This window comes from Fukomys damarensis, unplaced genomic scaffold, assembly GCF_012274545.1.
Source record: "Fukomys damarensis isolate Sample0158 unplaced genomic scaffold, DMR_v1.0_HiC HiC_scaffold_12, whole genome shotgun sequence".
Taxonomy (NCBI): domain Eukaryota; kingdom Metazoa; phylum Chordata; class Mammalia; order Rodentia; family Bathyergidae; genus Fukomys; species Fukomys damarensis.
The window spans coordinates 12,379,312-12,404,720 of record NW_022900924.1 but is presented as its reverse complement, the minus strand read 5'-3'; the positions used below and the strand labels follow the sequence as shown (position 1 = coordinate 12,404,720).

The 25,409-nt window shown below is 44.4% G+C and overlaps 1 protein-coding gene across 2 annotated transcripts in view; it reads right to left on the bottom strand.

Annotated features, from left to right (window-relative positions):
* Fbxo21 (F-box protein 21) overlaps positions 1–25,137 on the bottom strand; it is a 31,324-nt gene extending 6,187 nt beyond the window's left edge. Inside the window, exons 1-11 of one of the 2 annotated variants that reach the window (XM_010604095.1) lie at positions 25,118–25,137; positions 24,677–24,812; positions 22,804–22,898; positions 14,890–15,011; positions 12,323–12,469; positions 11,918–12,054; positions 11,068–11,204; positions 8,562–8,741; positions 7,584–7,716; positions 2,340–2,551; positions 293–450 (exon numbers count right to left, since the gene is read on the bottom strand). In XM_010604095.1, coding sequence (XP_010602397.1) covers positions 293–450; positions 2,340–2,551; positions 7,584–7,716; positions 8,562–8,741; positions 11,068–11,204; positions 11,918–12,054; positions 12,323–12,469; positions 14,890–15,011; positions 22,804–22,898; positions 24,677–24,812; positions 25,118–25,122 — 1,462 coding nt within the window. In that variant the 5' untranslated portion in view covers positions 25,123–25,137. The remainder of the gene's footprint in view (positions 1–292; positions 451–2,339; positions 2,552–7,583; positions 7,717–8,561; positions 8,742–11,067; positions 11,205–11,917; positions 12,055–12,322; positions 12,470–14,889; positions 15,012–22,803; positions 22,899–24,676; positions 24,813–25,117) is intronic. The other variant, XM_010604096.1, reaches the window with a different exon arrangement.
* Positions 25,138–25,409: the final 272 nt, after the last annotated feature.

Sequence of the window (25,409 nt, the reverse complement as noted above, 5' to 3'; positions counted from 1 at the left end):
AGGGCGTGGGAAGGCTTCTCTGGGGGATCCGGGGGTCCCAGGCGCAGTGTGGGAGGCCGAACTGCTGCGAATCTGACTGGCATAGGCACTGGTCACAGGCTGGTACAGCACTAGAATAGGGTCCTGGCACGTCTGGGTGTGACCAGTTCACACTTGGTATCCACCCCAGTTCAGCTCATGTCAGTCCTGAGGTTAGCCAAGGGACAACTGCCACCTCCGACTACTCTGACAACCCAGGTGTGTGCACACAATGCTCAGGTGTCACTGTGGGCCGGGCAGAGTGGCTCCTTACCTTGGGCTGCGTATCTACAAGAGCCGTCCTCTACCAGCACGTTGTAGAAAGGCTGATGGTGGCCGTGAGGCAGGCTGTGCACGTTCATGTTCCGGATCCATTCGTGGCCCATCATGCAGGTAGGGTCCCAGCCGTAGATCACACAGTTATAGCCGTACCTAGCGAGCAGGAGAGGACAGCGGGTCAGTTCCGAGGACACAGAGGTGTGGCCTGGCTTCCCTTCAGCTCAGGTTCTCACACACTTTCCTGCTTTTATGCCATGTTGGATCATGTTCTTCTGAGGACTCTCCTGCCCATCTTCACAAACTTACTGTCAAGGTAGTACTTCATTTGGAAAAGAAGAATGTCAATAAAGAGCGATAGGACACCATGCTCATCCAAATGGAAAAGGAATGATCAGGGCATTAACCTGATCACAACGCACCACAACTGACTCGTAATGAAACAAAGGCCTGGACACACAACGCAGAACTTTTGAGATGAATTATCTTCATGACACGAGACAAGGGAAGATTTCTTAAACAAGACAGTAAAAATATAATCCACAAAGGAAAACTAACCAATCTGACAGCACTAAAACAGCGAGAGACTAGACGCATTGGCACACACCTAACTCCCAGCTACTCAGGAAGCTCAGGCAGGAGGAACACAAGTTCAAGGCCTCCCTGGGCAACTCAAAAACAAACAAACAAACAAATTAATTAATTAATTAAAAAAAGGGCAGAGGCTGTAGCTCAGTGGTAGAGTACTTGCCTGGCATGTACCAGGGCCTAGGTTCAATCCCCAGTACACTGAAGAAAAGTGAAAAATCAACAGAATAAAGGACCTTGATCAAAACAGTTTGTATACAACATAGAGGGCATCTGGGACTAAGGAATCAATTTTTGGATGTGGTAACAGGACAATAAATATATTGAGAGGCAAGAGAAAGTGAGGGGCTGGACATGGTTGTACACACCTGTAACCTCAGCACCTGGGAGGCTGAGGCAGGACTGCCACGAGTTCCAGGCCAGCCTGAACTACACTACAGTGAGACCTCATCTCAAAAGAGATACACACTGTCATAGCATGGGTGATGTGACATCGAGCGCCTGCTTCATTACTCCAGGGAGAGATGAGGTGGGGAGGAAACGATGAAGGCCGCCTGCATTGCTAGCACTGACACTGGATGATGGGAACATCACCTGAGCACATATCTGCCTCTCTTCAGGCACACACTGAAAGGATAGAAGCACTGGCCCGAACTGGTAAGACATTTGGGATTTACCCTCACACAGAGCCCAATGTACGGGATGAAAAACAACTACATGTCAATAAATACTAGTAACTCCCCGGAGATTTAGCTCAGTGGCGCCACCACCTGCTTCACAAGCACAAGGTCCTGAGTTTGATCCCTGGTACCCATCCCTCGCCCCAAAAGACTAGCAACTCAATGGAATATAAATAAAGCACCTGAAGCAGCACTTCCACAGAGACTCAGACGGCCAGTGGACGGATGAAAAGACCCCAGCCCGTGTGGGCCAGGGAAGCGTCATGAAAACCACAACAAAGGACCATGTGCCGTTTACCGCCTCGGCACATTTTTAAAGGTCTCACAGCGACGGCTGTCCGTGAGGACAGGCACTCGCAGCCCCTGGACTGCTGGTGGGTACACACCGGCACCATTACTTTGGAGAGAGCTTAATTGTGCCTGGTAAACAGACCACGTGCACCTCCTATTCAGGATCCAGAAGTGAGGAGAGGGGAATTAAAGAAGAGCATTAACAGTAAAGCATGAGAGAAAAACCATTTGCTCACAGAGTTGCTTCCGTATTCCTCACAGAGAAGGGTTAAACGTCTAGGTCACTAAAAACACTGGGAGACTGTTCAGGAAAACCAGCCAGCGTGTAAATAGCCGGTGCAGCTTTCTGTCGCTCCTGTGGTGGGCACGGCGCACTGCTGCTCTCAGATCCTCCTCTGGCAGAATCACTACAGGCCCAAGGCTCACGAGCACCTTCTGCAGCACCCAGCGGACGGACGCGGGAGGACGGGGGCCCCAAGCACTTACCTCTTATGCTTCATTATGAGCCCGATGGAGTAGCAGACATCCCTGTGCTTTTCATCAGAGCGCAGCTTAACCTCCACGCCTACCTCCTCCTTTTTGCGCTCAATGTGCTCTAGCGTGTGCTGCACCAAATAGCCCACCGCCCCGTGCTGCCCGGGGTCGAGGGTTTGGATGTGCTGGAGGATGTCAAGCACCTTCAAGACAAGACAAAAAGACTAGGAGATAATATTTTCAGCTAGGCCTTTTCTCTTTTGCAGCACGGGATTTAGGCCTACCTACGTAATCTGACAAGGGCACGCTTGGACTAGGACAGCTAAGGTCTACCGTTCTCGGTCAGGGAGGAAATAGTGGCAATGCTTGGAAGAAGACTATTGTAGCCTGCTACGAATGCACTGGGTGGGAAAAGTCCTCAACTGCTCTTATCAAGACGAAGGCATTTTGATACAACTGCCTCAGTGGTGGACGTCACCAAGAGGGCAATCTTCTTAATTTATGACATCACATTCAAGGAGGGAAGCAAGATTATCAGGGTTCTGGAATCTGGCCAGTCACACCCACTACCCTAACTCAGAAAGGAACCAGGCATTCACATGAGCAACGGGAGAAACCGGGTCTGTCCAGAGACCAAAACAGCAGTAGAAGCAGCAGCAGGTCCTGGCAGGTCTGTAACTCCACTGTGACAGCCACTCTACTGCATATGGTGTGGCTACAGAAAAATAGCATTCAAGTACAGTTTTCAAAACATACACACAGGATTACTGAGCACCTGTGCTGTTTACAGCATGCAGCTCAAGGTCTCTGACAAGTCTGTTCTGATTTACTGAGTCCTAAATTATTGCCTGCTTGGTGGAGAAGCAACCTGGATTCTAGTCCCAAATCTGTCAAACTAGCTGTTTTTACTTTTGAATTACTTTTTCATTTCTCAAATGATGATTAAGCACTGCCTTACCTCTTTCCTAATACAAGTGACCTGTGTTAAGTGTTGTGAAAATTAGTTTTATGCAAGCCAAGGTATCATCCCCAAGCCCAATCTTGTCTTCCAGAATGAGACTGCAGATCTCAAGATTTTCTGACCATGAATTTCGATACTTTATTCCCCGCTGGGCACTGTGCCAAGTAGTTACTGCTGACTTCCGGAAGAGGAAGTGGCCTAGTGAGGTGAAATGAATTGCCTGAGGGCACGGGGTTATGAAGATGGGGAGTAAGGTAGAGGCCTTGGATCAGACTGTCAACCTAAGGTCTAAGGCACCATCATACTGGCTCAAGGATAGGAGCATTTTAATTATATATCACAGAGTTTCAAGTACATAAACATGGGCAGAGTGGTGTAATGCAAGCAGACAAAACCCAGTTTCCACCAGAACTGATGGAGAGCCAATCCCTAACCACATTCCCACCTACAGGAGGGTACTTTTACTGTGGAGAAACCCAGTGACATTTCTTCACGGCTGAACGCACCCTACTGATTAATAAGCCTGTTCCTGTACCGACATGGGGCTGTGCTTTGTCCCATGCAGTCCTACTGCACCTTCGCACCTGTATGCTTAGTGCCCCCCAGCGGCCCCTCCCCACCAGGCAGACCTGCAGCCATGATAGAACCTGGCATCTCCCAAGCACCAAGCAGAGCTTGAACTCAGACTGAGACAGGAAACAAGAATCAGTGAAGACCACCCTCCTTCCCTGCATGTGTGGGCGAGGGCAGAACCAGAGAGGAAGCTGTGACTTGGGGCCTGGTGTGCTTACAAAGGACAGTGCTAAGAGGCACCACACTGTCCCCAAATGAATACTCCAGGCCTGAATCCCAAGTGTTTACAACTTCTGGGGAAATGTTTTGGGCTGGGTGCCCGAGTGCCCCGATGCATTTCCTTATCATGCTCCTCTTCCTCTAACCTAGGGTTCGGCAAACTTCCTGGAAAGGGCTGGAGAGAATCTGGGCTCTGTGGACTGTCCAGACTCTGACTCAGCCAGAACACCCAGCTGCTGCAGCTGAGAGCAGCCAGACGCCGAGTGTGTGTCGGCTTTAGGAAAGGGTCCCCACAAACTGGCTGGCGCTGCTGACCCCATGCTGGCTTTGATCCCAGGTTTCCCTTGAGGCTGTCAAATCCTGCATTTCTTGACGTCCACCTGCGTAGGATCACTGCTTTGAGGCCTCTGGCAACTAGAGGCTGATGCCGGGAGCACCAGGTCAGAACAAACTTAACATACCCTAACCTGACACTCTCTCCCAAGCCCAAACAGGCTGTTCTCCACACGCCCTCAGCGTGTACGAACTGCCCCCCTTTCGGAAACTCTGGACATCCTCCTGAAGTCTTCTTTATTCCTAGCCAATGAAGTCTGGTCATTTAAAAAAAATTAGGAGCCTTGTGTGGCAAGAACTGTGCTGAGAGTGTGGAGAAGGGCCAGAGTGAGGAGCCAGGGCTCTGAGAGCCTGCGAACTACACTGCAGTGTGTATGGCCCATCCCAGAGGCAGCAGGGGAACCACTCAGGGGCTTCAGCAGTGAAGGGGCATAAGTGACATTTTACAGAGATGACTCTGACTACCACATATGAAAGAGGCTTACAAGATCTCAGGGCAGAGTGAAGGAGAAAAGAGACAAAGTAAGAGCCTGTGTGTGAATCTACGCAAGACTGTTTCCAATGGGCAACCTTCCCTGCTTCTCGAGCCAGAGCCAGAGCCGGACCGGGGTATGTGGGAGGCACCTCGTATTTTGTTCTGGAGCCCGAAACCTAGGAGCTATCAGCAGGCAGGAGGCAAATGAGGCAAAGGGGACAGGGAGGTGACCTTGCACAAAAGCGCAGAGTACAAGAAAGCCAGAGATTAGCCTGGTGTAGATCCTAGGAGGAGACTAAGGACAAGAAGCCACCAAGAGCCTGGAAACCAGACGACACAGAACATAGGCGACAGTGGAGGTGCAGTAGCTGCAGATGGAGAAAGATAAGGAAAGAAGAGTAGCTCCTGGATTAAGCAACGGAAGAGTCGTTTAAGCAAAAGGGGGTCCTGACTTCCTTGGGCAGGACAGAGCCAGGGGGGTAGGCAGGAGCCCGGTGCCTTGGGGAGAGTGTGGAGGTGGCGGACAGTGTGTAAGGGAATGACGTGGTGGCTGCAGGCAAACGCCACAAACAGCAGATCGCTCTTTGTTTTTGTCCCTAACAAAGGAGTGGGGCTTTGCCTTGGAAAATCAGAGTGGCACCTTTTCTACTGCAATGCAGAGAAACAGGGAAAGGGTACCTACAGGTCAGGTTAAAACATGGGTCTGGAAGCAGTACAGTGCCTTAGCTGCTGGCTTCCCAGGGGACAAGGGAGCAGTGAGATTGGTACCTGCTAAGGGTGAATTCTTGGCAATGCCTCTGTGTGTTGTGCACAGGAGACCCCAGCAAGCTACCTAACTTCTCCGTGCCTGTCTCATTATTTGTAAAATGGCAGAAATGGAAACAGTATCGAGCCATAGCGTTGCTGAGAAGATGGAAGGTGTTTGAGAAAGTCACTACCTTTTAAACACGACCATCTGGCACTCTCGATTTCCATTATAGTCACAGTAATCCTGGATTACTGCAGCAGTGACCATGGGGCCAATACTTCTTAGCTCTTCCTGTTTAATACAGCAGAAAACAAGGCAACTTTCTGACTTCCCAGCTCAGGATTGTTTTCCTTTCATCTAATGAGCAAACTCATCTGACACTGCCAAAACCTGGTAGACACACACACTTGCATCTGCATGCAGATTCCTGTCCGGCTGGCCTCTGCAGGTGTTGCACAGCCTGCTGCTGCACCCCAGAACCATCTCTGCTGCTCAGAAAAACAGTTCTTCATCTCTTGAGGCCTACCCTGAAGCCATCCCAGGTGAGGAGCTTTCTCTAGTGACCAGGCAGCTCTTAGATTCCTCCTCACTGGGAGTCCCAGCTTCCATTCACCCCCTTGGGGGGGTCACTTTCCTAGCTGATTCCCTGGTCTAAGGGAGGGGGCCTCTAAGGTGCACCTGGAAAAAGCCACTGTTCTCTGCTCTCTCTGGGCACCTGGAGGAAAAATGTTTTGCATGTAGCAGCTTTGGAACAGCTTTAGTGGTGCCTGCTTGGCAGCAAGGTGAGTGTGACCATTCTGAGACAGGGAGGCAGCTCCCAAGATGCAGTGTACAGTGTGAGTACTGCAATGAGCCAGCGGCAGAAGCAAGGCCACCAGAGCAGCCAGAGACTGCAGCACTTCTCAGGCAGACCTGTCATTCAACTATCGACTTTCCATCCAAACAATCTTTGCTCTACACTTCATGAATGATCATGACAAAGCTAAAGTAAAAAGTGACAGGAATTAGCTATGTGTATCCAGGAATCGGAAGTAAGCGAATAAAATAAAAAACACTAAAAACTAATGATGGACAACTGAGCTGTGTGAGGTAGAACTGGCAGATTCAACTTTCCCATGAGCTCTTGTACCACCTCCCACCGATGCCTGGCTGTGGACAGCGTCAGTCCGTGAACTAACGAGACAATGTAAATCTATGCAATCCAGGGTCATTTACAACATCTACTTTCTCTAGGATATTTTACCCTTCTCTAGTAACTCAGAGAGATACATTTCTGGCAATCAGTGAGAGAGAGATCAGAATTAGATTTTTCCAGCATGCTGCTCTAAACAAACAGACGAGGGAAGGGCCTGTGCCACTGTCTCTTGCACTGTCAAACATTCTAAAGCCCTAGAACCCACACATAGTTGCCAGAGGTGAATTCTGCTTCAGCGCTGTGGCATTCTCACCAGCCTTGCTTTGGGCCCAAAGGGGGCAAGAGTAATACCAGGAACAATAAAGCGGAACAGTAATGAAACTCAGTTGTTTCAAAGACATATCTGGTTCCTAACTAGTTCAGTGGCAAGACTTGAACCTATCTGACATCTGGTCTTTCTGTGTCAGACAGGGATATTTATTTCTGGCCAATTTAGTTGCTAATATTCAGTTTTGTTTCCCTTGCTGAGAGTGACTCAGAGCTCAGATCCTGGTGGCAGGACACTGGCTTTGTGACTCCAGGCGCCAAGAGACTAATCACACAGAGAATGGGCAATTCCTCACAGGAGAACTAATGCCTCTTAGGAGAGCAGGGACAGGAAAATATATAACTGGTGGGACAAGATTGGGAGACCTCACAGAAATTTGTGCTCATTCCTCTGGGTAAGGCAGGGATAAACTCAAAATAATTGCCCTTCAATGTAGGACTCTCTTCTCTAAAGAAAGGGAAAAGCATCAAGATAAAATAACTACCTTCTCTGGCCAGATTCCCAGGTGGAAGTAGAGCCTGGCTTGGAGGAGCAGAAGCTGCACCTGGTCTGGGTACATTGCCAGGTACAGATCCAGCGAGTCTCTCAGGAGCTGGTACGACTGGTCGATGCCTTCCCTAGTGGGGAAAATCATCTTTTGTCTCATACCGTTTGCTTTTTCAGCCAAGTCCCCACCTTTTCCAGGGTTTTAAAAGTGATTGACACGAATCCCAGAAGTTTTCTGATTTTGACATTTTCCCGATTCAGAGTTGTAATGCTCTTACAAAATACACAGTAAATATAAATTTTATACTCAATAAAAAAAATCTTAAGCATCTTCCTTAAGTAGTCACCTCAGAAACACGGTTAATAATTAAAAGTGAGCTCTATGTAGACAGAGCAGAGGACTTTGGGGAGCCCTGAAACTACTCTACGTGGAACTGTACTGGTGGATGCACGGCCAGACCCACAGAGGGCACAGCACTGACCCAGACCTCTAACATACACGAGGAACCGGGGGTGACAATGACGCGTCAGTGCAGGCTCATCACGTGTAAGGAATGTCTACCCTGGAGAGGGCTTTTGACAGGGGAGATGGCTGTGGCTCGGGTAAGGTGGGACGGGAGGAAAGGAGATGGGAACTCTGATTCCGCTCAATTTTGCTGTCAACTTAAAACTGCACTAACAAATAAAGTCAAATAAAGTCATTAAAAAAAAGAACTTGGTTATCAGGCAGAAAACTATCAACATAGAATCCACAACTTGCTTTTTCCAGGACAAACTTCCTTGGACTCATAAGAAAGTTTCAAACTTCTGTTTTCTTGTCGTGACTGTGTGCAGTTTTGCCTCAGGAACTGGTTATTTCCTACGGTGGGTAGAAGCTATAGGCGGTGCATGCGATGCTCTGCTATATCCCAGGAAGGGTCACTGAATAAAATTCTGTGTAAGACATGCGCTCTGCAGAACAATCAAAAGGGCTTACCGCTTCCCCAGGCTCAGCAGGTTTCCCACCATCCGCTGCAACACCTTCTTCACGTTGACCACGCCATACAGCGCTGCAGTCACATGCTGGCCGATTAAATACTCACACTCTTTCACTGTCAGCTGCTTGCCCTTCCCAAAAGCATCGATGTAGATGTAGTCAAAGATGTCCAGAGTAGCCCTATCCAAAGAGCCAAATACCAGAAGAGAGTTGAACAATTTAGTATTTTAAGTTCCTACAACAAGCAGCTCAAATCAGAGGCTGAAGGTTAAAATAGTACATTTCTACTGACAACATGAAGGCCTTGTCCAGTTCAAACCTGACCCTTTACACAAGCTCAGCTGTGCTGAAGCCACAGGACCCTAGCACTTCAGAGAGAGCACCAATGTATGCCATGTCACACAGGAAGATTAATCCTCAAACTCATGGCCAGGGGCATCAAACAAAATTCAGCTGAAGAAACAGTGAATGGCTGAGGCAGTCTGTAAGTCCCTAAAATCAGCAGTAGCTAACCATGGGGACCCTAGGCCCTTGAGGATCTGAGCAAAGCCACGGCACATGACCCCAGCAGGACTCAGCCCTCCCTGCCGCCCAGCCTGGACTCACAGAACTGTGCTCCTGGATTTGGTCTAGTGGCTTCAGTGACCCTACTTCACCCTTGTAGGCTGGCCCACAGCAGGGCGCTGAACAGCGGTCACGGGGCCCAGACTCTCACTGAGCTGCCAAGGGTGCGCTCTCTTGAGGGCTCATGGAGGGGTTAGGTGGCCCTCTGTCTCAGGTTGCTGTGTTCTTTTCAGCAACTGTTTCACCTTGATCTTATGCCTACTATAAATCACAGATTTTCTCTTTGGCTGCTACAAAGTCCAGTTGGATTTCTTTCTCAAGTCATGTTTATAGTTCACTTTAAGCAAAGACAATAAGACTTCTATAAATATTCTAGAAACAGGGAACTCTTCAATTCTTTATGAAGCTAGACCTTCCTAAGGAAAAGTATACAAAGATTTATAGGGCAGAATCATTTATAAGCAGAAATGCAAAAAGTCCAGGATGAAATTAGGAGCAAATCAAATGCAGCAATGTATTTTTAAAGCATATAACTAAATTAGATGAGCTCTAAGAATGGCAGGAGAATTGAACATTAAAAAATCTATTTCTGGGGCTTGGGTGTAGCATATGCTTAGCAGATTCAACCTCCAGTAGCAATAAACAAAAACAAAAACAAAACTATTCCTGTGCATGACAGATTATAATAGAAAAATATCTGGTTACGTGAGTAGACAGAAAAAGAATTTTGGAAAAAAAAAAATCTAACACCTAAATCTGTACCTAAAACTCTTAGCAAATTAGGAATTTAGAGGACAGCTTTGATAAACCCAAACACTGGGATTAACCCAAACACCACTCTTGATGGTAAAATTTGGAAAGTCATACCCAAGGCAGAGGTGGCTGCTATCACGGTTTCAGTTTTGTACAAAACAAAGGAGCTAGACAACACAGTCAAGAAAAATAAATAAGTATGTAAGGCTAGAAGAAAGAAAACTATCACTACTCACAGACATTGTGATTATCGACACTGATAACCAAGAGTTGATGATTGTTCACACCAACAATTTATTCAGCTGAGGTGTTGAATAGCAAGCCTATTTTTAAATTATCAGCCACTTTTCTGTATATTATTAATATTCAGGGAACTGATATTAAGAATTACCATTTATAATAGCATAAAAAAATGTAAGGTACCTGAGAAGAAACATCAAGTAAATCTTTCCAAGCACACCATGAGGACCTGTGTGAATGGACAGGCCACATTCACAGGTTCCAAAGACCCAACAGTGAAACACTGCAACAGTGCCCTTAGTAATCCAGAAACCTGTGAGTTAATCAACATCCTTGTGGGATTTTTAAGGAACCTGATTAAGATTCTCAACCTGTATAGAAGAGCAAAAGCTAAGAAAAGCCAAGGCAATTTTAAAGACCTCATGAGGTCTCATCCTACTAAGCAGCAGGACGAATTATAAAGTTACAGTAATGGACACAATATGGTCTTGATGCAGGGCAAGAAAAGAGAGACCAAAGGTAGGAGTGGAAAGCAATTAGAGCAAGGGCTGGAAGGGCTGCAGCTCAGCAGGTACTTTTTGTTTTAAGATAGGGTCCTGCTGTGTTGCCCAGGTTGGTTTCAAACTCCCAGGATCACTCAAATGATCCTTCTGCAGCCCAAGAAGGAAAAATGATACCTCAGATTCACATGCAGGTGGCAAAAACTACAGAAGGATCCAGAGAAACCTTGAGTCACTCTCCCTTGATGGTAGCATCTTGTACGGCTACAATACAATGCCACAACTGGAACAGTGACACCGATCCAGTCAAGAAGTAAAACAGCTCCTCACCACCTCGGTCCTGTTTTAACCTGCCTGGTCACACCCCATGTAATGCTGATGCCCGGCTTCCTGTCCACAGAGCAGGACTGACTCCTCACATCCATGGCCAGGTGTCAGAGACGGCTTACCCTTCCGCGCCTTGGCACCACCTCAGCAAGAAGTGACTTGGGAAGTTGACGGGCTCCAGGGGGACTCCCAGCTGCCGAGCAATCGTCAAATACAGCAGCGACATGCTGATTGGAATTCCTGTTCTGCGGATCAAAACCTTAAGGACAAAAAATGCTTTGGGTTCAGAGAAACCATACTTGCTCATGCGTTCAATAAACAGTCTCATTAGGCACACAGCCTGCCTCGGGCTGACACTAATTTTTGAGGCTTAACCTGATGAATATTTTTCTTATTTGTGACAAGAGACAAATCTAGTCCACTCATAATTTCTGTACAGTTGGCATAAGAAGAGTTTAAAAATTTTTTTTAATGTTTGAAAAAAACAAAGAATACTAATTTGTGACACAAAAATAACACGAGATTCAAATTCCAAAGCCCATATATAAACTTAGGTTAGAACACAGCCATGCTCATCTCCTTTGGTACTGGCTGTGCCTCCTCCACACTGTTAAGGACAGAACTGCATGGCCCAAGAAGCTCAGGAAATGGACTGCCTGGCCCTTTACAGGAAAAGCCTGCCATCCTGTGTGTGAGACGTGGTCAAAATGAAAGCAGCACACAGCCACACAATAGCTATATGAAGCCATACCCCTTAAATCATCTCGAGATTATAGTACAAAGGCTATGTAAATAGTTGTTATTTAGGTAATAAGGATACGACAACAAAAAAGTCTACACATGATCAGTAAAAACACAATTACTACTTTTTTCAAATAGCTCTGATCCACAGTGGGTTAACTATGTGGATACAGTACAATACACTGTAATGGAAGGTCAACTTTGTTTTAAACTATTACTACCCATATTTACCTGATGCATATATAAATTCAGAGCGTTATAGTAATCCATTCGATTCCCCTTGAACTTCAGCTGGTCATAAAGAACATAGTTCATAGCATCCAGCACCTGGCTCTGGAGTTCTATTTCCATTATCATGGAGGATTCGCCTGAAACAGAGATCTACTCTGGAACACAAGCACAGACCAGGTTCTGACCCGTGCCCCTGCCAGCCCATAACATGCAAAGATTAGAAATGGCTTCATAACCAAGTGCTGTCAATCTGCAGAGCAGAAGAGGGGATATATTTAGGGTTTTATGTGTCACTTATCAATTTCTGTCAGACAATAGGTCTGCTTTGCTGAATTCCCAATTAACTAACTCCTCTAGTTCTAGTTTTCTTTTGCAAATACAGCTAGATCCAAAGCAATTCCACACCTGCCTTGAAGGCCAAGCTGGGATGGCGACTGTTTATACCCCGGAGGGTTTTGCAAACAAGCTCCACGATGCTGTCAATCTGGGCCTGGATGTCCTTGAGGCTGATGTCAGAGAGAGGGTTGCAGTACTGGTCGATATAGACGGCTCCTGCAGATGGACAAGAATCACAAAATAATTCTCCTTTCTACCAACTCTCACTAGCTTGTCATTTGACCTGACCCCCTGGGCTATGGCTTTTCACATTGTCCCAGCAGACGAGCTTCCTCCCTTGGGTGCCAGGCCCCACTATGAACAAGCTGAGGAGGAAGAACAGACATTTTCACAACAAAGGGGGTTATGCTCCACGATTTCTTTCTTTTTATTTTTTAAATAACCAAATGTCTCCTAGAGGTCATGGACAAACTAAACAAAACAAAGCAACGTCAAAAAACAAAAACAATACTGCATGACATGTGGTATATTCCCATATTCCATTACAAAGAGAAGTAAATGCCATAAAGGAGATCTTTTCAAGCTACCTTATCCCTGTCTTACAGGTTCAAAATCCAACAACTCTGAAAAACTCACAGGATGACATAATTCTTTTATTAAAACAAAACAAAACAACAGTCAAAAGCCCTCACACGAAAGCCAGGACATTTCAAAAGTATCTTTCAAGGAGAAACAGTAAATGGATTTTGGTGGTAACTCAACCTTCCAGGCATTTTTACCTGGGAAGCATTCAAATTATTTTAAATTCGAGAGACCCCAGACCAGCTCAGGATGTGGACTCCCCTATCAATACTCCAAGTAGCTAAAAGCATTTGAATGGGCAATAAGAGGCCCAGACCCCAGACTTCTGTGTCACTGCAGCCCAGGGTTGGGCTCTCTAGCTTCCCTGTAGGTGGGCTGGAGAAGTTCACACTGAACTTCTCTGAAGTCTATCCCCATCCTAAAGTTATGGTTCCATGGCTTCTTCAATGGCACTGGCATTATTCTAATCTAGTACCAAGGATCAAAACCCTGCAACCAATATCTACCTACTCAACCATAAAAATCCTTCAATGGCTTCCAAGGCCTACAGCACTGATTTGGAGGAATTATGTGTAAACTATAACAAAACTTTATGTTTAAAAAATGAAAAGCAAGTATCTGTTTTCAAATATAATCTACAGAAAATAAAACATCTTGTATTTTTCTTAACTGTGACATAAACAGAAAACAGGATGACTCCCAACTGCAGTATGTACATAATAAGATTCTAAATAGTGGGGACATTTTATTTTAATCAACTAAAACAGATTTTTCACTTCCATCTGTATGATAATTTCATACAATTATCAAGCATCTAGACTGGGCATTGACGGGCACACAGCAATCAATCTTAACTCTAAGACTTGGTTCATAAAAATTTAGTGTTAGTGACGAAAGAAACAAAATGCACATTTGGAACAAAAACGAGAGACAGTCACTACTAAGTGCTACTGCAGTAGCTGTGAGGGTGATAAACTTAGCAAATAGCTGAAACTTGATGGAAGTGAGACCCAAGGTAAACTTGGAGGGCGAACAGGATCTTCAAGAGGGAATTAGAAGAGGGATCCTGTGTGCTGACTACAGACACTGGCTGCAGAGTAACAGGGGAGGGTCTGGAGCTGGCAGGGACCAGACTAAGGAGGGCACTGAAAAGCAAGCAAAAAGTTTAAAAGGCATGGTACCTCACATGCCTTGCAAGTGCTAGGTCCTGACTTAGATCCCCAGTACACCCCCCAAAAAAAAGAAAAATAAATTTTAAAAGGCAAAGTCAGCTTCCACACGGGATAGAGGTGGTTTGGGGCTGGAAAGACTTGGGGCAGGAAGGAGGGAGCGATGCTCAGGAGAGCAAGTATCCCTGGAAAAGGTGGGGACAGCCTGCCTGAGAACAGCAGTGGAAAGAGATATAAGGATAAGAACAATGGAAAGGGGGAAGAAATCAACACGACCAGGCACATTACTGGAGCGTGGAAGGAAAGTGAACATGCATTTTGTAACCACAATTTATGCGAGTGTTTGTGTAACAGTCTAGGAATTAAAATAGTTTTAAAACATTGAAGTCACATTCTGTTCCTGTGCAACTTCGTAAGAACACCAAGTCATGCTGTGCCTGCCCAGCCGGCTCCTTTCTCCTCACTTCTCATCATGGACCAGCACACACTGATGCAGGAGAACATTCTGTCCTCATTGAGCTCCAAGAGGGGTTCAGGATGTGCTCAAGGTTACAGAGATAAAACCTGATACATTTATGTCTACTTTGCAAACAATCATTTAAAGCTTAAAACAAGGAACTCATGCCCCAAACTAAAACATCATGCTCCCACTTTGAAACAATGATGTATCTTTATTTGAAACCACTATCACTTTGGCAGACAGCTAAAGATTTAACAAAATCTTGCTTTCAGCTTCTGTGGGTCAGACCTACTCCCTGAGTCAGGCCATATAATCCAACCTCCAAACTCCAGCAACACTTTCAGGGTAGTTTTGAGCCCTGCTTTTAAAGACTGGATTTACAAACCAAAAGACCATCTTTGTTCACAGGTATAGGAAAGACTTACCTTCCAGATAGGATTCATAATCATCAGGCTGCTGAAGAAAAGCCTTGAGGTTATTTAGGATTTTCTGTTGCCGAAGGTAGTAAAGAATTTTTTTTGCATAGTATTTCCAGGTCAAAGCTTTTCTGGAAAACAAAAACCAAAACAACAACGACAACGACAACAACAAAAAAGTCAGTAAGATTTAAGACTTCAGAACCCACTACCCTTATTCTTACTTCACGCTAACATAGCATGTATCCACTTTAGTAAGAATAAAAGTGGCTCCTGGCTCCAAGTTTTCTAGCACTTACAGAGGCAGACAGCGCAGTTTAGGGCTCTGTGACTGTCATGTAACACTGAGCGCACTGTGCTGAAATCTATGGAACAGTCCTGGGCTGGCGTTAGATTTACTGTGTGCATCTCTGGCAAAAGGTGATGCAAGAGCACCCCGAGAAGCGAGTTGGGCTCCAGGAGATGGGGAGGCCTCTGGAGCCCACACTGCCCAGGACTCAGGCTGTGCTCTTCCTGCCACTCATGACTCAGCCAGGCCACCAACGCCCCCACTTCCCGATATTATCCAGTGATCTGCTTCCTTTATTTTCGAATGGTTTCGCCAGAACTGCATACCCCAGTGCTACCCCACTTCCCTCTCAGACCCTGGGGAGCTCCCAGAACCTTTTTCCCACCCGAGTCAGCCTCACTGCACACTGCCAGTGCGCCACTCCGTCATTCCGGTGAGGGTGACCCTCTCCGACCCAAGCTCTCTGCGCTGTCACGGGTGCCCTGCCTCTTCTCGGAACACTATCAGCTCTATCTGTAACACAGATCCACAACGTGAACCCTGCTCTTAATTCAGCCGAGCTGCCATCACCTTCTGCCTGTGGCACGGCAGCCTCCTAACTGGGTTCCTGCTTTAACCCCCCCAAATCCTATCCTCAATATGGCATCTGGGGTACACTGGTAAAAACTGTCAGTCATCGCCCTAACCCTCTGCCCTAAACACTCTGGCTGGCATCTACCTTGCTCAACAGAAAAGCCCAACTAATTCCCAATGAGAACCTAAAAGATGACCTCAAGCCAGGCCTGCTGGTGTGTGCCTGTAATCCCAGTACTCTGGGAGGCTGAGGCAGGAGGATCACAAATTCATGTCCAGCCAGGGCAACTTAGTAAGATCCTGTCTCAAAATAAAAAACTAAAAAATGAGTTGAGGATACATTCAATGCAAAGGCTCTGGGTTCCATTCAACCCTTACCCCCTTACCTCTGACCACCATTCCCATATTTGTACCTCAGTCCAACCACTTGGCCACACTGACTCCCTGCTGTTCCTCTACCACCTTAGTGGTCTACGCTCCATTCTGCCTGGAATATTTCTTCCCTGGTCTGTTCTCTCACTTCTTAGGTTTTGATTTGGATGTTACTCTCCCTTTTTTGCTACTGGGATGGCACGCAGAGTCTTCACACTAAGGTGCATCCCTAGCCCCTTTTGAGAAGCAAGGTCTCACTAAGTTGCCCAGCAAGGCTCACTCAAGCTGGCAGCGATCCCCATGCCTCAGCCTCAAGCGCTTGGATCACAGGCATGGGCCACCACACCTGGTTCCCCCATCCTACTTGAATCCATTACCACCATTCCCTTGCTTTCTTCCCTGACTAGTGCTTCTCTACAGCCTTTTCCATCCTCTAATGTAAGTGTGTTATTTTTGTATCACCTCTCGCCCCCACCATGGCACAAGCTCCATGAAGGCAGGGTTTTGGAGGTGCGGCTCACTGCTATAGAGACCCTGTGCACAGAACAGTATCCAGTAGAGCAGAAGCTGAACGAAACTTGCCAAGGGAATGAAATTCTTTATGACTTCCCAAATATACAGAGGAATTATAAAAAGTGGGGCAGAGAGAATGATTAGCTAATCTGGCTGACTTCCTGAAGAAACAAAGAACTCCAATTTTCAGGGAGGTCAAAGGAGAGCTGTTACCTGCTCTTTAACCTCCTAGAAGTAAAATCTACCACTCCTCAAGAAAACCCAGTAAACAAATGAGTGATTTAATGAATCACCATGAGGCAAACACTGTTGCATCTATTGCTCAGGCTAAGAAACAGAACTCTGCCGACACCCATGACCCTCCCCATGGCCTGTACCCCAACAAGCCTCTGTGGTCATTGGTGCCGTGCTTTGCCCCTTTGCTCCACAACCACGACTGCCTGCCATGTGTGAATGCTGGGACGTTCCAGTCTGTTTCCAAGGCCCTGAACTCTATCTGTGGGACCCCGCCATCTTTGTCTCCATGTGAGACACCTGCTGAGGAGGCTGGGTGGCTTCATGTGTGGCTTCCCCTGTCTGGAATACGCTGGCCATGTCCACATGAACATGCTGGCAAGTAGAGGCAGGCTCAGGTTCTGATGCCAACAATCTGGCAGGACACCTTCCCAGGAGGTGGCATGGTCTTTGGTCAGGAGGCGGTCAGACCCACTGCCTTGTCTGTGATGTCAGTCACCACTGCTTCTCAATGCTTGGGTACATTAGTTCTTCAGAAGTTACAAAGTGGTAACATTCTCACTAGATCAACTCTTCCCCTTAAATTGGAATATATCCATTAAAGGCAAGGAAAAAACCCCCAACTTTCATCAGTGGTATAACACGTAATAAAGACAGGATGCTCACGTCATACTTTTTAGTCATAAATTTTCAAAACAATGATTTGTTTCTATTACTACTTTCAAAAGTGATGAATTAGGTGTTGTTTTTATCATGAACCAATGGAGCTAAACATAATCTGAACATAATCAATACAGGCCATTTATCATCTACATTGATGCTCCAGTGGTCTCAGCTTTGGTTAATGGAAGCCCCATCATCGCTGGCCTTGAATACTCTGACCTGAGGTACTGTCAACTGTCTTGCTTCCAACATACTCCAGGCCCATCTTTTCCATTTTCCACATTGGGCCTAAAACCAGCCATTTCTCCAAAAAAGGGCAACCACTAAGACACTGGATATAATTGGTTATAACCCTGGCTTCTTCTTGTGGGAAAGGGTATCTAAAGATCACAACCTGGGTACCAGGGAGGACCATTTCTATTGTGTTGGCTACTTCTAGAGCAAGTCCCGGGGTCTGTATGTACACACAGATCTATACACATCTACATATATTTGAATGTAAAATACACACATCTACATATATTCAATGGGAAATACCCCATCAGTTGTACTGGCACATCTAATTCAAATTCTGAAGTATATGACTTTGACCTTCTTCCATCTATATTTTATTAGAATTTTGCTTCTTTAGGATACCTGAGATGATAGAATAATACAGTTATTAACATTTCAAAATTCTGTTGTTGTTTTCTGGGATGGAGTCTTACTATGTATTTCAGGTTATCCTTGAACACCCTACATAGCTCAGGCCTCCCGTACGCTGGGATTACAGGCATGTACCACCATGCCCGTCTTCACTTGCTTTATTGCACATCTCTCACACACACACACACCAGCCTCAGAATACCAATATTCCCTCAGTTCTGAGTGAAAACTGCAATATACTGCATATATGCTTTCCCACTGTCACTATCTATGCATTAGTTTGTAAGCAGCTGCACTGGTAGGGTTTATATCCATTACACAGGCAATGCTTTCTTCCTCTGGCTGGCCCTCGTTTCAATTTGATTTTGCAGATACTGTAAACGCATACTTAATGATTACCACCAGTTCTATGTCTGTGTACTCTGGTGGTTTTTGAGAGTTTGATGCTCATCTTCCAGCAGATTTGTCGGGAAGGGCCCAAAAGTCTCTTAAGTTCTTCCAAGTTGAGAAGTTTGTCTGCAGCCTTTACATTTGGAAGTCAGTTTGGCTGGATATAAAAATCCTTGGCTGACATTTTCTTTGAATCTTTGACTATCTTTTTTTCCTTTGGCAAAAAGCATTACTGCTGAAAAGTCTGATGATACATTCTGATTTCCTTTTCCTTAAAAATGACTTTTTGGGGGAGGGGGGCTTGGATGCCCAAAGGACTTTTCTGTGTAAAATCGAGTCATTTTGCTGTAATATATCTCAATATTGGTCATTCTGGGTCAGTTTCCTCAGGTAGAGTATATGTTTTGTAATATGTCGTTTCAAGTCTTTATTGTAGGTCTGCTTTTAAAGACTACACAGACTACCATCAACATAAGTTATCCAGATGTCCAGGGACTGGTGCGTTAGCACTTCTGGAAACTATCCCTCTCCCTTGTATGCATTTGCCAGGAATGAATACAAATTATGTCCTCCATGAAAACTGGCATCCCAAAATGTTTTAAAATGTGAACTATTCCCTTTCTTTTTTTTTGGTACCAGGGATTGAACTCGGATCCTTGCGCTTGCAAGGCAGGCAGCTGAACCACTGAGCTAAATCCCCACAGCCCCTGTTCCCTTTCATTTAAAAACAACTCTATTTTAGGATCAAAATATATGTGCTGGGCCAGAGGGCAACATATCTATGATACTGATTTTTTAAAAGAATGTAACAATACCTGTTTTTACTGATTACATATTTTTGGCCTTTTTATCAGTGTGATAATAAAAAAGGCAACATTTCAGTTATTTTATTTAACATTTCTTTGAATAGTGAATTCAAAGTTGTTTACTCTATCATCAGCCATTTGGACTTGGTCTTCTGTAAACTTTTTCTCCTGACCTTTGTACATTTTTCAATGTATTTTTGGAAATTCCTAGGGCTGTTTGACTTTGTTTATCATTTCTTTGGTCAAGCAGAAGTTAATTTTTTTTCAGTCACATAATCATGTCTGTGTTCTTGCACTGTTTCCACATTATTGGTCACAATGGTTAAGGAGCTCTCCCTAAATATCTTTTATTTCTTTGAGGGATTTTTAATGTGAACTTTAAAAAAATGTCAGTTGTTTAATCTTTTTTTTTGTTTTTCCTTTTTGGTTTTTTGAGACAGGGTCTTGCTATTATTTCAGGCTGGTCTTAAACTCATTATGTAGCCCAGGCTGACCTTGAACTTACCACAATCTCCCTCCTGCCTCAGCCTCTTGAGTGCTGGGATTACAGGTGTGTACCACCACACCAGGAAATTGTTTAATCTATTGAGATTTTTTTTTTTTTGTAAGATGTAGGTTTTACTTTCTTCCAGATGAACATTCAGTACATGCAGTACCATTTACTAAATAAGCCACCTTTTCCCCTCATTTTTAATACATTATCTTTTATTTTAGCCCATATTTCTGAATTGTACTTTATTACTGATGGTCACATTTTACCTGTTTTTATTTAAACATTATATTGTTTTGATTATAAGTAGCTTTATAATATGTTTCAATATCTCATGATACTGTTTCCCATTATGACTATTTAAACATTTTTTTCTCCTAGCCTTTATTATTCTGTATGTATTTTATGACAGTATTATCCAACTAGAAATTCCCCTCTCCCAAAGCTTTGTTTGGATTCTAGTCAGAATGGCATTAAATTAAAGACATATTAATTTGGGGAGAACTAATAGTTTCATTATACAAAACTTTGCATTCAAGGAGATAATCTCTCTTATTTTATGTTTTTCAATAATATTCTATAGTCTGATCTAGGAAACTCATCCCAAGAATTTATGGCTTAGAAATAAAACTACTACAAACATTAATCTTCACCAGGACACAAAACAAAAAAGAAAGTAGCTGCCTGTCTATACAGGAATGGTTAAATAAACTGTGGTATATACGCTGTGGTAGGTAGCCATTAACAAAAGTGATTTCTTTTCTTGGTAATGGGGATTGAAACAGGGCCTCATATATATTAAGGCAAGTGGTCTACCACTCAGCTACATCCCTGACTCTGAACTTATCTTTTATCAGTTGATTAATTTCCCTAAGGCACTGTTGATTGAGAAAAAAAAAGTGTCTATTGATCCCACTTTTCCCTTCCCCACAGATATGACTGTTTTCTGTTATCACAGAAGGATACCAGAGGTTATTTATTTATTTATTTTATTTTTTGGTACCAGGGATCGAATTCAGGTCCTTGTGCTTTCGAGGCAGGTGGAAGAACAACTAAGCTAAATCCCTGGCCCTACCAAGTTATTATCAAAAGGTGTAGGGCGGGGACAGGGAAGACCAGTGTGAAAGGAGGCAGTGGAGAGGAAGGGGACACAGCATAAATAAGGAAAAACTAAAGTCTTCATTAAACAACCAATAAGATACATAAGACATCACATCTATGTATTTAAAAGTATATATGTACACAAGTAAAAAGCACAAGTCAGCTTTTATTTTTAAGGCTGTGCAATACTATTAGATCATACTTAATTCATTTATAGATAAACCAAAATAGAAACAGGAAAGTGACCCCTACATCTGAACTCATCCAAGGCCTAGAATAGTGACACATCTTACCCTCTCCCACAGTTGTTCTGCTAAGGAAGATTTACCTCTCAAATCCTCTTCAGAGCAACAAACATTTTAGACCTTGTTTGCGAGATATTTCAAAATGATTTTTCTTCAGATGCTAAGCTAGCATTCTTATCTTCCATCACTAGTGAAGTTTAAAAACTTTTAGAGCAGAAAATCTTTACCACAGGCAAATAAGGCCAAAAGCCAACTAATCTTAAAGGTTAACTGAAAATTAACTTTCACAGCAGAAATGATAATGTATTAAAAAAAAAAAAAAAGAAGAAGAACGAAACTTTAAGGCTTCAAACACTGAGGCAGGAGGATCGTTCAGTTTGCTCAGCCCGGGCAACTTAGTGAGACCCTGTCTCTAAGTTTTTAAAATCTCCAGCACCACCTACCACACAAAAATCTAAACAAGGGAGAGATAACAGACTTTTCTCTCTTTTTTTTTCCCCATACTGGTGATTGAATCCAAGCCCTTCACACGGAATTACAACCCCAGCCCTTTAAAAATGTTTTTTTCTTTTGAGACAAGGTCTTGCTAAGTGGCTAAATTGCTCAGGCTGCGCTCAAACTCTCATCCTACTTCCCTCAGCTGGGATTACAGGTAAGCGCTACCAAGCCTGGATGGACTCATAATCAGGAAAGTAGTTTAGCAACACAGTGTACTAATTGGGGGATTAAAAAAAAAAAAGCTTGGTCATATAGCTACAGTGGTTCAAGATAAGATTATTTATTACAACTCAGGAATTGTAAATAAGAGATTATTAAAAACAAAAAGCAATACAATTCATGACAGGAATATTTGATTGTGGCAGGTGGAGAGGTGCCTACAAAGGAAGGAAAATTTATAATTCCAAAAGATTTCCTAACAGACGAAAGTGCCCACAGTATAGTAGTACGGCTCAACGTTAATTCCTTTTCTTCCCAAAGGATTTGATGAGATTTCTTTCTGCATTTGTCCCTTGGTATCCTTGAGGGGATTAGTTCTAGCTCCCCTCAATGCCAAAATCCGCAGGTGCTCAAACCCCTTATGTAAAATGGCATGATATTTGTACATGACCTATAAGCCCCCTCCCATATACTTTTAATCACCTTTAGATTACTTCTGATACCGCATCCAATGCAAATGCTATGTAAGGGACACCATTTAGGGAACCATGACAGGAAAGAAATGTCTATACATGTTCAGTATGGACAGTTTATTTCCAGAAAAAAAATTTTTTTGGGGGTACTAGGAGTCAAACTCAGGGCCTCATACTTGCCAGCCAGGCGCTGTGCTGCTGAGCTACATCCCTGGCCCTTTCCAAGTATTTTTGATCCAAGATTGGTTGAACCCATGCATGCAGAACTTGTGGATACAGACAGCTGACTGTGTATCAATTATCTTGGGGCATTAACCTGATAAGCACAGAAATTTTTAAACTATCTATGGAAAAACATGAAATATTTGGAAACACACTTACAAAACAGGGTTCAGTCACAAACAGATTACAGCAATTTATTCTGGAGTTATTACTGTTAAAAAAAATATTCCCTCTGAAAGCTACAGCTTACCTTCCTTCCATGTTTAGGATGCAAACCAGTTCATCCTCAAAAAATATCTCTGGTCCCTCAAGGTTTTCAATGTCACTGAAGCCGTTACAGGGAACCTATGAAGAAGACACACAAAAGGCGTCCTCAATCATGAGTATGAAGTAGCTGTCACTCGTACACAAATCTGAGTCCATGAATGGTGGTAACAGCAGCTATTCTCTACTGCCTTACACTATCTGCCAGAGATAGAAAGCAACAATCATTTGTTAAGATTGGCTTATTGCTTTAAATTAATTACCTTTTCATGCACTGGAATTTCTGAAACTGCTAATTCAGTGTTCTATGGTGAAGAAAAATAGCTCTCAAACAAGGGCTAAGACTACAAAAGCTCCCCATTCACAACAGCCATTTCACATAATGTATTTACATTGCACAGAGGAGGGCCTGAGCCTGGCGTGGTAGTTACCCCTTTAACGTTCTGGGTATGGTTTCTACTCTGGAAGCAGAGAAGGTAGTACAAAGAGCTTTAAGACCCTCTTGGTTTTAAAGGCTATTGGCTCCTCCCACTTCTCTTTCTGAAAGCAGCCTGGACGTTTCAGGTCAACCTGTGCAAATTCCAAGAACACGGACACAGGGTCTTGAGCCAAAGCAATCACCCATCCCCAGTTCAATGATAAGTTTGCTCCAGCTGTGGTCAAAGTCCCTGACATACTTCTAATTGAGTAGTGGTATAGGAAAAGAGGGAGCTAAGGGGTGCAGGGTGCACAACAATCCATCATTATTAGACAAAGGCACAGACTGTTAAAAATGCACACAAAACCTGCTGGACTAGAAGCAGAGGTTGCAAACCAGTAGCCCATAACCAACTGCATCAAACAGGCCCCGTGCCAAAAATACCGGTGTGCACAAATACATCTAAACCTGGATTCACTATCTGTGAATTAACCAGGATACAGCTTCTCCAAAATAGAATACAAATTCTATTCATTCTAATATTAAGAAATATCTCTAAAAATGAAATCTTCTCAGGGAATGTCAGTTTTTCCCCCACAGGGGAATAAGTTTAAACTTGTTCAAAGTTCAAATTTTCTCTTTCAAAACTTGAACTATCCTGAAAACATTTCAAATGTATAAACTCCGCTAAGTAGTTAAAATTAGTAAATCCTAAGTAATCTTCAGCAACTAGCCTTCAGTAAACCAGAGACAAAATAAATATGACCATCTCTGTTTGTAGACTCCCCAATCAGAAATAAAAATCTAATAATAGTTTGATCAATTAAGATTAGAGTGGACTATTCTCTAAAGCTGCAAAAAGTTAAAGACACTGGAATGGATACAGAAAATTTTTGAGACATTTTGGGGAAGGGAGGGGGGACCAAAAAACACGCATTTCAGAAATTAAAAAAAAAAAAAACTTTTCAGGGATGATGAATGCAAGACGATTTGATTTGAGGAAGCAATAATTCTGATTTATAGGTAGCTTTCCATCCTTTGCTACCTAAACAAATAACACTACTACTGGGTAGACCTGCAAAGCCAGAGAGAAGAATCACATCAATTTCATCAACCCTTCTGGGAAAACACATTTAAGCTACACGAAGAGAAATAATGCTGATCTGGATTCCCCCGACATTGTACTGCAGTCTCCCCCTACTCCCTCCACCCCCATTCTCTCTCTGGCTTTAGAAAAGTAAAGCTGGCAGGGACAAATGGCTTCGTGTTGCTGGATGGGAGGGAAAGGACACAATGACTTGCAGCCATGGAAGTGAGTAAGGGATTGTGAGAGCAACGAAAAGGGGGATATCAACAAGAGCTGGATGAGCTAATGCCTACAGACCGAGGCGCACACACCACCAGCAGGCCAACGCTGCTAGCGACATCAACAAATCCTTACGTGCTCTGAAAAGAACCTCTTTGAGAACGAGGCTACAATCTTCCGGGCTTCTAACCCAGCTTTTTGCCGAACTTTATATTCCTCCAGCCAATTGACGTAGTCGGTGGGGCTGTAGTGTTTCATAAGGGAGGGCCACCTACAAGGAGAGAAACACCCCCTTAGCTAAAACGGAGACTCAAAGGCGGCCTTGGAAGACAGAGACGGCATTATGGTCTAGTGGGAGAGGGGCCTTGGCGACCGACCGGGTTCAAATCTCCACTAATCATGAACGCACTCAAATGCTGTGACCTTGGCGTGGCGACACGAAGGCAGTGTCTCCACTTCCTCCTCTCCGAAATGAGGTCAGTGGTAGCAACAACAATAATAATAACGGTGACAATGACAGTTCACATTGATGGCCCGCCTCTTAAAAGCCAGGGCCTGTGTGCGTGTTTCTCGTACATCATCGCATTTCCCGACGTCAAAAAGGTAGGTCTAATGGTCAGCAGCGTTCAAAGTCGATGAATGAGGCTTCAAAAAGGGAAGCGGCCACCTCCCCACCAAGGTCACCACACGGGGATGGTTGCAGGGCCAGATGTGATGCGGGGTGAGACGCCCAAATCTGTGCTGTCCACGACCAGCCACCCGGGGATGCTGCGCCCGCTCGGTGCCCGCATCACCGCTCCGTGTAAACACTCAGCACGGCGTCTGGCACAAAAGAAGCGCGCAAAACGCAGCCGCCGCGCGCGATCGG